This window comes from Rutidosis leptorrhynchoides, chromosome 3, assembly GCF_046630445.1.
Source record: "Rutidosis leptorrhynchoides isolate AG116_Rl617_1_P2 chromosome 3, CSIRO_AGI_Rlap_v1, whole genome shotgun sequence".
NCBI lineage: Eukaryota > Viridiplantae > Streptophyta > Magnoliopsida > Asterales > Asteraceae > Rutidosis > Rutidosis leptorrhynchoides.
This window is the reverse complement of record NC_092335.1, coordinates 26433575-26445656: the sequence shown is the minus strand read 5'-3', so window position 1 is coordinate 26445656 and position 12082 is coordinate 26433575. Positions and strand designations below refer to the sequence as shown.

Below are 12082 nucleotides of genomic sequence, written 5' to 3'. Positions count from 1 at the left end.
TATACATAAAACAATATAAGTATATTTACAAAAGATAGTTATATTTGAATTCTCGTTCCGTTTCCTCAATAATCCTATACGTATATCTAGGGTACTATACACAGCTTCTAGAAGTATTTACTATTGGTATATACCAATAGAAATCTTCAATTATTGGAATAATATGTCATTCATGACATAATAAATTTTAACTTATCTTAGATATTTTCACTAAAAACCAAATTTTCAAGCCTATAAATAAGCACCATTTCTAACTCATTTTTACACATTCATTTTCCAAATTTTACTTCCAATTTTCACACACACTTGCAAGAACTCTCTCAACTTTTATTTTACTACTTCTTTCCAGCAACTTTACATTTTAAACTTGAGGTTCGTGATATCAACCGGAGACCAAGTCAAATTATATATATATCTTCAAGACGAAAGTGAGTATATAGTCCCACTTTTAAACTCTAAATATTTCGGGATGAGAATACATGTATTTTATGTTTTACGTTATGGACACAAGTAACTGAAAAATATATTCTACGTTGAGTTGTACCACTGGCATACTTCCCTGTAGCTTGGTAACTGTTATTTACAGCGGTATTGTAAACGCGAATCCTGTTGATAGATCTATCGGGCCTGACAACCCCAACCGGACTGGACGACCAGTATTCAACGGTTGTACAGTACTTCGTTTTGTGACTACACTTGGTACGGTGTAGTAAGATTTCATAATAAAGGGAATATGCGACGTGATTAAATGTTAAGTATGGTTACCAAGTGCTCAACCACTTAGAATATTTTTATTAAACTGTTTATATACGAAATCTTGTGGTCTATATATATATATTGCTGCCGGCATTAAACCTATATCTCACCAACTTTATGTTGACCTTTTAAAACATGTCTATTCTCAGGTGATTACTAAAGCTTCCGCTGCATTATGTTGAATTTGAGCAGGATCTTGCGTACGCATATTTGTGTCAAAAATAAAACTGCATACCCAAGGATTTGTGTTGTAAAATATGCTCGAAATCGTGTTGTTATCATTATATGTAAAGTTTGTAAGTCGAAGATTATCGCTAAACGATAATCATCTTTTTATTGTCTAAAGTTTGTAACAAAAATAATGGTTATGGTTTGTAATGTATAATATATGCAGTTTCTCTTTTAAAAATGTCGCATATAGAGGTCAATACCTCGCAATGAAATCATACGGTATCTAACACGTTCTTATGGTTAAGGACGGGTTATGACATGTGGTATCAGAGCGGTGGTCTTAGCGAACCAGGTTTGCATTAGTGTGTCTAACCGATAAGTCGTTAGGATACATTAGTAAGTCTGGACTTTGACCGGGTCTGATTTAAAAACCATTGCTTATCATTGTTGGTTAAAATTTATATGTAAATATTATGTAGTACTAATGGGTTAGTTGTTGTATGATAGATGTCGGGCTCAAAACTTGTTATCACATTCAGCGACTCCGAACCAGAATCTTCAGATGGTGTTCCAGTCATTAACCTATCCGATGACGAAAATAATATCTTTGGAGAAGACTCACAAATTCCGGATGAACCGACTATAGAGAACCCGGAAAATGAACCCGAGGAGGAAAGTGAACCCGAGGAGGAAAGTGAACCCGAGGAGGAAAGTGAACCCGAGGAGGAAAGTGAACCCGAGGAAGAAATACAGGAAATTACAAAAGACGAGTTCGAACTAGGAAAGAAACGAAAGGCTAATGAATTAGAAAATTCAAATCCCGAGTTTAGTAAGGATGATGTGGCACCAACTCCACTAGACACTACCACCCCTATTCCCGCTATTCCTATTCGTGCTGTCCCGGCATCCAGTTCTTCAGCCCCACAGCCAAAATATAGGCAGACAGCTAGGATAAGCGTTAGGCCATTCCTTGAACCTAAACGTCCTAGAAAATAGACCAAACGATGCGCTGCCGTATTAAACCATGGGATCATATAATGTTTTGTATAATATTATTAGTGTGGTTTTCTTAATGTTCGATATAAGATAAGCATATGTAAAATAGTGAAGTGTGAAATGCAATAATTTTCCATGGTTAAGTATTATTTAGATGGTAGTAATTGATTCTGTACTAAGCTATTAAGTATGGACATTAACGGGTAGGTACTACCCTAGATATAATTATAAAACGCTAATAAGAAGAAAAGGCTTTTATAATAATACCTGGTTCATATTATTAATAAGCTATAATGTACTGTAAATATACACTACATCTATAATATTCCATGTGAATAATTATTTTCTTTTCATTCTTATAGAAGAATATGGCGCGATTGAACCGAATGACGGAACAAGAAATCCAGGAACTCATCAATCAACGAGTGAACGACAGAATGTTATGGGTCGAGGCTGCAAGAGGTGCTGCAGTTAACCCAAATCCTCGTGTGGGGTGCACTTACAAAACTTTTCAAGCTTGCAAGCCCTCATCATTCAGTGGAACAGAAGGACCAATCGGTTTAACCCGGTGGATAGAAAAGATGGAGACTGTGTTTAAAATCAGTGGTTGTGTTGAAAAGGACATGACCAAGTATGCATCGTGCACTTTACAAGATAGTGCACTCACGTGGTGGAAAAATTATGTGAAGGCTGTAGGAGGAGATGTAGCTTATGATACTCCATGGGAAGAATTCAAAACAATGTTAATCAACGAATATTGTCCAAGGAACGAGGTTAGGAAGTTGGAAGATGAGTTACGAAGTCTGAAGGTTATTGGTACTGAAATCACCAACTACAATCAGCGATTCATGGAATTAGTTTTGCTATGTCCTGAATTGGTTCCAACCGAAGAACGGAAGATTGAAATGTACAAAGATGGTTTGCCCAAAAAGGTCAAGGCAAACGTTACAGCATCGAAACCTAAGACAATTCATGAAGCTATAACCATGGCAAACGAGCTAATGGATCAGGTCATCATGGATAAGAAAGCATCCAATACTGATGTGAAGGTATCAGGTAACAAAAGAAAGTGGAATGGAAATTATGATCGAGGTAACCAACAACAATCTTTTAAGAAACAAGAAACCATACAAGGTGCAGGTGGTGGTTCAAGCTTTGGTTACAAAGGACAAAATCCTTTATGCAACCGATGCCACAAACATCACTCTGGCTACTGTAATGTGGTATGCAACAAATGTAATCGAAAGGGTCATCTTGCTGAAGATTGTAGGGCTCTCGTTACAAATACAAATGGTACCAAGACTCCTGCCACCAATGCAAATAGAACTGCTTTGGCTACCATTACTTGTTTTGGGTGTGGAAAACAAGGTCACTATAAGAGCCAGTGCCCGAATCCAGAGAAGAATATCGGACCTGCACGTGGGAGAGCATTTGTTATTAATGCTAGAGAGGCATGTGAAGACCCGGAGCTTGTTACGGGTACGTTTACCATTAATAACTTATCCGCATCTATTATATTTGATACTGGTGCTGATAGAAGTTACGTGTGTAGAGACTTTCACGCTAAATTGAATTGTTCATCATTACCTCTAGATGCTAAGTACATGATTGAGTTAGCTAATGGTAAACTAATTAAAGCCGATAAAATTTGCCGTGATTGTAAAATAAATTTAGCCGGAGAAACATTTAAAATTGACTTAATACCCGTAGAATTAGGAAGTTTTGATGTAATAGTCGGCATGGACTGGATGTCCAAAGTAGGAGCTGAAGTTGTGTTTGCCAAGAAGGCAATTCGCATTCCTTGTAAGGATAAAATGCCGGTGATGATTTATGGAGAGAAGGGTAACTCAAAGTTAAAACTCATTAGCTATTTGAAAGCCAAGAAGTGTTTAGAAAAGGGATGTTATGCTATTCTAGCACATGTTAATAAAGTCGAAAAGAAAGAAAAAGAGAAGTGCATCAATGACGTGCCTGTGGCAAGAGATTATCCTGATGTTTTTCCGGAAGAGTTGCCAGGATTACCTCCATTTAGATCTGTAGAATTTCAAATAGATTTAGTACCAGGAGCTGCACCAGTGGCTCGTGCGCCATATAGACTTGCACCGTCCGAATTAAAAGAACTTCAAAGTCAGTTAAAAGAATTACTAGACCGTGGATTCATACGACCAAGTACTTCACCGTGGGGAGCTCCAATTTTGTTCGTCAAGAAGAAAGACGGATCTTTCCGAATGTGTATAGATTATCGTGAATTAAATAAGTTAACTATCAAGAATCGGTATCCACTACCGAGAATTGACGACTTATTTGATCAACTCCAAGGATCATGTGTGTACTCGAAAATTGACCTAAGATCGGGCTATCATCAATTACGTGTCAAAGAAGAAGATATACCGAAAACTGCTTTTCGGACACGCTACGGTCATTACGAATTTTTGGTCATGCCGTTTGGATTGACGAATGCGCCAGCTGTATTCATGGACCTCATGAATCGAGTTTGTAGTCCATATTTAGATAAGTTTGTTATCGTTTTCATTGATGATATTCTTATCTATTCCAAGAGTGAGCAAGAGCATGAGCAGCATTTAAGGTTGATATTAGAGTTGTTGAGAAAAGAACAGCTATATGCTAAATTTTCTAAATGTGCTTTCTGGTTGAAAGAAGTGCAATTTCTTGGCCACGTTGTTAGTAGCAAAGGAATTCAGGTTGATCCAGCAAAAATTGAAGCCATTGAAAAATGGGAGACTCCTAAGACACCAATGCAGATACGCCAATTTTTGGGTTTAGCCGGTTATTATAGAAGGTTTATTCAAGATTTTTCCCGAATAGCTAAGCCGTTGACAGCGTTAACGCAAAAAGGAAAGAAATATGAATGGACTTCTGAGCAGGAGAGTGCATTTCAATTACTGAAAAAGAAGTTGACTACGGCGCCTATTTTATCGTTACCATAAGGGAACGATGATTTTGAAATATATTGTGACGCTTCGCGACAAGGTTTTGGTTGCGTTCTTATGCAACGGAAGAAAGTTATTGCATACGCATCCCGACAATTAAAGATTCACGAGCGGAATTATACGACGCATGATCTAGAACTGGGAGCAGTCGTGTTTGCATTGAAGATATGGATACACTACTTGTATGGGGTTAAATGCACTGTGTTTACTGATCATAAAAGCCTTCAACATATTTTCGATCAAAAACAGCTGAACATGAGGCAACGTAGGTGGGTCGAGTTAATAAACGACTATGATTGTGAAATTCGTTATCATCCCGGGAAAGCGAATGTGGTGGCTGACGCACTAAGCAGAAAGGAACGAGAACCAATTCGAGTACGAGCGATGAACATAAAAATTCGCATGAATCTCAACTCACAAATCAAAGAAGTTCAACGAGAAGCACTTACTAAAGAAAATATAGGAAATGAAATAATGAAGAAGTATGAGAAGCAACTCGTTATACGGGAAGATGGAATTCGATATTTTGCAAACCGTATTTGGGTACCGAAGTTGGGTGGATTAAGGAAGTTGATATTGAACGAGGCACATAAGACAAGATACTCGATACATCCTGGAGTTGGAAAGATGTATCAAGATCTTAAGACACATTATTGGTGGCCTAACTTAAAGACAGACGTTGCAACATATGTTGGGGAGTGTTTAACTTGTTCCAAGGTCAAGGCAGAACACCAGAAACCATCAGGGTTACTTCAACAACCAGAAATCCCAGAATGGAAATGGGATGGTATTACCATGGATTTCATCACGAAGTTACCAAAGACTGCCTGGGGATACGACACCATTTGGGTGATTGTTGATCGTCTTACCAAATCTGCCCATTTCTTGCCTATAAAGGAAACGGATAGAATGGAGAAACTATTACGATTGTATATAAAGGAAATTGTTTCAAGGCATGGAATACCTATTTCCATTATATCCGATCGTGATAGTAGATTTACCTCAAAGTTCTGGCAATCACTGCAGGAGGCACTAGGAACTCGTTTAGATATGAGTACCGCATATCATCCGCAAACCGACGGGCAGAGTGAAAGAACGATTCAGACTCTTGAAGACATGCTCAGGGCATGTGTGATCGATTTTGGAAACGGATGGGATAAGTATCTACCGTTAGCAGAATTTTCGTATAATAATAGTTATCATGCAAGCATTAAAGCTGCACCATTCGAAGCATTGTATGGAAGGAAGTGTAGATCTCCTATCTGTTGGAATGAAGTAGGAGATCGACAATTAACTGGTCCCGAGATCATACACGAAACGACTGAGAAGATAGTACAAATCAAGGAGAGATTGAAAACAGCCCGAAGTCGCCAAAAGAGCTACGCCGATGTCCGAAGGAAACCATTAGAGTTTCAGATTGGGGACATGGTTATGCTAAAGGTGTCACCTTGGAAAGGTGTAATACGTTTCGGTAAAAGAGGTAAACTGAACCCAAGATATGTAGGCCCGTTCAAGATCATCGAACGCATTGGACCGGTAGCTTATCGACTCGAGTTACCGCAACAACTCGCCGGAGTACACAATACCTTTCACGTCTCCAACCTTAAGAAGTGTCTTGCAAAGGAAGACCTCACCATTCCTCTTGAAGAAATCCATGTCGATGAGAAACTACAATTCATCGAAGAACCAATCGAAATCATGGATCGTGAAGTTAAACAGCTCAAGCAGAGCAACATACCAATCGTTAAGGTTCGTTGGAATGCTCGAAGAGGTCCTGAGTTTACTTGGGAACGAGAGGATCAGATGAAACAAAAGTATCCACACTTGTTTCTCGATGACGCAAAATAGGTACAATTTTAAAATTTCGGGACGAAATTTATTTAACGGGTAGGTACTGTAACGACCCGCACTTTTCCGATCGTTCTATACTTATGAGATTAATATTTACATAAATTAAACCTTACCAACATGATAAGCAATCCAAATTGTTGAGACTTATGTTTTTGAAAAGAGTTTTACACAACGTTTGACCGTCTAGTTTGACCGATGATATCACGAACTATACAATATATGATAATTATACATACATATTTAACATGATCTAAGGATGTTTTAATATCTCATTTTGTATTAATAACAAAAAGTCATAAGTATATTTTGAAACTACTAACTTAAGTTTTCAAAACAATAACCTACGTAACGTTATTTGACATAAATACTGATGATTTATAATGTTTATACATATATCGTATAAGTAATGTATTTAATCATTTTTAAAGGGCTTTTATACATAAAACAATATAAGTATATTTACAAAAGATAGTTATATTTGAATTCTCGTTCCGTTTCCTCAATAATCCTATACGTATATCTAGGGTACTATACACAGCTTCTAGAAGTATTTACTATTGGTATATACCAATAGAAATCTTCAATTATTGGAATAATATGTCATTCATGACATAATAAATTTTAACTTATCTTAGATATTTTCACTAAAAACCAAATTTTCAAGCCTATAAATAAGCACCATTTCTAACTCATTTTTACACATTCATTTTCCAAATTTTACTTCCAATTTTCACACACACTTGCAAGAACTCTCTCAACTTTTATTTTACTACTTCTTTCCAGCAACTTTACATTTTAAACTTGAGGTTCGTGATATCAACCGGAGACCAAGTCAAATTATATATATATCTTCAAGACGAAAGTGAGTATATAGTCCCACTTTTAAACTCTAAATATTTCGGGATGAGAATACATGTATTTTATGTTTTACGTTATGGACACAAGTAACTGAAAAATATATTCTACGTTGAGTTGTACCACTGGCATACTTCCCTGTAGCTTGGTAACTGTTATTTACAGCGGTATTGTAAACGCGAATCCTGTTGATAGATCTATCGGGCCTGACAACCCCAACCGGACTGGACGACCAGTATTCAATGGTTGTACAGTACTTCGTTTTGTGACTACACTTGGTACGGTGTAGTAAGATTTCATAATAAAGGGAATATGCGACGTGATTAAATGTTAAGTATGGTTACCAAGTGCTCAACCACTTAGAATATTTTTATTAAACTGTTTATATACGAAATCTTGTGGTCTATATATATATATATTGCTGCCGGCATTAAACCTATATCTCACCAACTTTATGTTGACCTTTTAAAACATGTCTATTCTCAGGTGATTACTAAAGCTTCCGCTGCATTATGTTGAATTTGAGCAGGATCTTGCGTACGCATATTTGTGTCAAAAATAAAACTGCATACCCAAGGATTTGTGTTGTAAAATATGCTCGAAATCGTGTTGTTATCATTATATGTAAAGTTTGTAAGTCGAAGATTATCGCTAAACGATAATCATCTTTTTATTGTCTAAAGTTTGTAACAAAAATAATGGTTATGGTTTGTAATGTATAATATATGCAGTTTCTCTTTTAAAAATGTCGCATATAGAGGTCAATACCTCGCAATGAAATCATACGGTATCTAACACGTTCTTATGGTTAAGGACGGGTTATGACATTTACCCATAACTTCTTCATTTTAAATCCGTTTTGAGTGAATCAAATTGCTATGATTTCATATTGAACTCTATTTTATGAATCTACACAGAAAAAGTATAGGTTTATAGTCGGAAGAATAAGTTACAAGTCGTTTTTGTAAAGGTAGTCATTTCAGTCAAAAGAACGACGTCTAGATGACCATTTTAGAAAACATACTTCCACTTTGAGTTTAACCATAATTTTTGGATATAGTTTCATGTTCATAATAAAAATCATTTTCTCATAATAACAACTTTTAAATCAAATTTTATCATAGTTTTTAATTAACTAACCCAAAACAGCCCGCGGTGTTACTACGACGGCGTAAATCCGGTTTTACGGTATTTTTCGTGTTTCCAGGTTTTAAATCATTAAGTTAGCATATCATATAGATATAGAACATGTGTTTAGTTAATTTTAAAAGTCAAGTTAGAAGGATTAACTTTTGTTTGCGAACAAGTTTAGAATTAACTAAACTATGTTCTAGTGATTACGAGTTTAAACCTTCGAATAAGATAGTTTTATATATATGAATCGAATGATGTTATGAACATCATTACTACCTCAAGTTTAGTAGGTAAACCTACTAGAAGTGACAAGAAATGATCTAGCTTCAAAGGATCTTGGATGGCTTGAAAGTTCTTGAAGTAGGATCATGACACAAAAACAAGTTCAAGTAAGATTTTTACTCGAATTAAGATAGTTTATAGTTATAGAAATTGAATCAAAGTTTGAATATGAATATTACCTTGAATAAGAAAGATAACCTACCGTATATAACAAAGGTTTCTTGATCTTAGATGATTACTTGGAATGGATTAGAAAGCTTGGAAGTAAATTAGTAAACTTGAAGGGATTTTTGAAGTGTTCTTGAAGTGTTCTTCCTATGATGATTATAGCTTGATTCTTGAAGTGATTTTTGATGAAGATGATGATTAACTACTGAAAAAATACGTTCATAATAGTGTGGGTGTGTTGAGAGAGAATTAGAAAGAGAATTGGAAGTGAAATGGAGTGAATGATGAGTGGTAATTGGTGAGTGGTGAGTGGGGTTAAAAGGAGTTCTAGTTAGTTGACTAGCTCATGGTAGAAGTTAAAATTGATTAGTCATACATGACATAATCAAGAGTGGAATCCCATGCTAGTTCCTATTGGTATATACCCATAGTAAGTACGTTTTGAAGCTGTGTATAATACGGGTAAAAATACGACTAGAATTCTTGATGAAAGAAAAGAATGGGAAAGTAACTGTAACCATTTTCGTTAAGTATGAGTATTTTGATATATGTCTTGAAGTCTTCCAAAAGTATTTTAATACATCTAAATACACTACATGTATATACATTTTAACTGAGTCGTTAAGTCATCGTTAGTCGTTACATGTAAGTGTTGTTTTGAAACCTTTAAGTTAACCATCTCAATTAATGTTGTTAATCCATTGTTTATTATATCTAATGAGATGTTAAATTATTATATTATCATGATATTATGATATATTAATATATCTTAATATGATATATATACATTTAAATGTCGTTACAACGATAATCGTTACATATATGTCTCGTTTCGAAATCCTTAAGTTAGTAGTCTTGTTTATATGTATATAACTCATTGTTAATATACTTATGGAGATACTTACTTATCATAATCTCATGTTAACCATATGTATATCCATATATATATCGTCATGTCGTTTTTACAAGTTTTAACGTTCGTGAATCGCCGGTCAACTTGGATGGTCAATTGTCTATATGAAACATATTTCAATTAATCAAGTCTTAACAAGTTTGATTGCTTAACATGTTGGAAACATTTAATCATGTAAATATCAATCTCAATTAATATATATAAACATGGAAAAGTTCGGGTCACTACATGGCCCATGAATCATAAGATTGGATATAATTTTGTACCCGCAAAAATCGTCTCGTGGATCGGGTAACTCGGCAGATATGTACTGGTCGATATCAGATGGCCTTAAAGAAGTTGTTGGATTTGAGACCCACAAAATCGTGTGAAAGTGAGGCAATCCTCTTTTCTGGAACTCAATAGTGTATAGTACTGCTACATAGGAAAAGCAGAAAGTGTTAAAATAATAATATTTATGTTATAGATTTAGGTATGCAGGGACGATAATTTTATAGTAAATAGCAGGTGGAAAGGCGGAAGAATTAGAGAAGAAATAATATATAGTGATTGATCACAATATGATAAGAAAAGATATGAGGGGGAAAAAAAGAGTGTTAGATGAATAATAAGGTACTTTAAAAAAAGAAGATTGGTTTTTTTACAAAAAGGAAAATAAAAGTAAATCTTGAATAGGTACTTAAGAACAAATAACTAATGGTAGATTAAATGGTTACCTCCTTTAACCGAGCCAAAAGGTTTTTCTTTTTTCAAGAAAGAAACAAATTGTTTAACCCGCATATGGAAAAGACGGGCGACAATATCAGCACGGTCCGCAGGTGTTAGATAGGGGTAGAAATCCAAGAACCTGCGAATTTCGGGCCATTTTGGGTTACATGTGAAAGTGATAAAAAATTGAGGATTTCCGATAACACGGCATATAGCTAGCGCATCTAGGTAATGGCTATACATGTAGCGTGGACCGCCAGTGAACGATGAAGGTAATATAACACGTGAGCCTACATCGGACCCACTGTAATCACCTCTATCGATTGTGTCGTGAAGACCACTTAGATATTCATTTCGGATATCTTGTTGATTATTTCTAATGTAATCAATTCTATTGAGTTCAATACAACAATATGCACCAACAATATATTGTTGGAAAAGACGACCAGAACGTAAGAGCAAACTGTACAGGGACTGCCGTTCGTGAAGCTGGAAGGCATAATACATGTTCATTGTAAGTCGTGTGCGTTTCATGCTCCTTGTTCCTGTGGGATTTTTTAATGTCATTGTAGGATCAAAACCGGGTTGTCCGTAAACAAAAAGCAATGGATATTGTAAAGACATGTAGAATCGATGCAACTTGTTAACCCGCTGTGGTATTCCACCCGTCTGCTCGACAATAACATCGTAGTCACCGACAGTTTTAGGACCACTATCAAATACAATTGTACCAACTGTCTCACCTGTCGGCAAGTCGTACTGTTTATTACCTACAACTGAGAATAATTTCACACGGAACAAAGGAACATCAACATCCGCCAGTTTATCTCTAGCTGTTCTAAACAATTTAACTAAATGATTATATTCATCTAATACGGTGATCAATGTTGTGACGATATCAGCTGAGAGTCGTTCATCTGCGATACCTCCGAAATGAGACAGTCTGTTTTCGACTTCATGTTCTGTATCGTATACATACATTTGCAGGAATCTTGGAGGTTCACCTTCTGACGGACAATCGAATCGTCGACCTTAGCACCAAACGAAGTCATGCTAAACATTTGGTTATACGCGCGTATGTTCTCTAAAAAATGAGTATTAGTCATTAATTCTTTCATAATTTCAGGTGGGTCCGGTTCCTTTGGCACCCACACGCGACCTTGAGAACAACATCCATGATAACGTAAATCATTTACTCGGGAAGTCCACGCAGCTCGTTCCTCGTACCAAAAGTTTGCATCGCAATTGTTGCAAACATTATTACAGTCGCCCAAATCTTTATAAAAGGAAGACACAC

The 12082-nt window shown here is 35.9% G+C and overlaps 1 protein-coding gene across 1 annotated transcript in view; it reads right to left on the bottom strand.

Annotated features, from left to right (window-relative positions):
• The window catches only part of LOC139899791 (uncharacterized), a 28777-nt gene extending 17011 nt beyond the window's left edge, over positions 1–11766 (bottom strand). The window contains exons 1-2 of the mRNA XM_071882627.1: positions 10794–11766; positions 10344–10494 (exon numbers count right to left, since the gene is read on the bottom strand). Of these exons, the coding sequence (XP_071738728.1) occupies positions 10344–10494; positions 10794–11766 (1124 nt within the window). The remainder of the gene's footprint in view (positions 1–10343; positions 10495–10793) is intronic.
• Between the last annotated feature and the right edge of the window lie 316 nt (positions 11767–12082).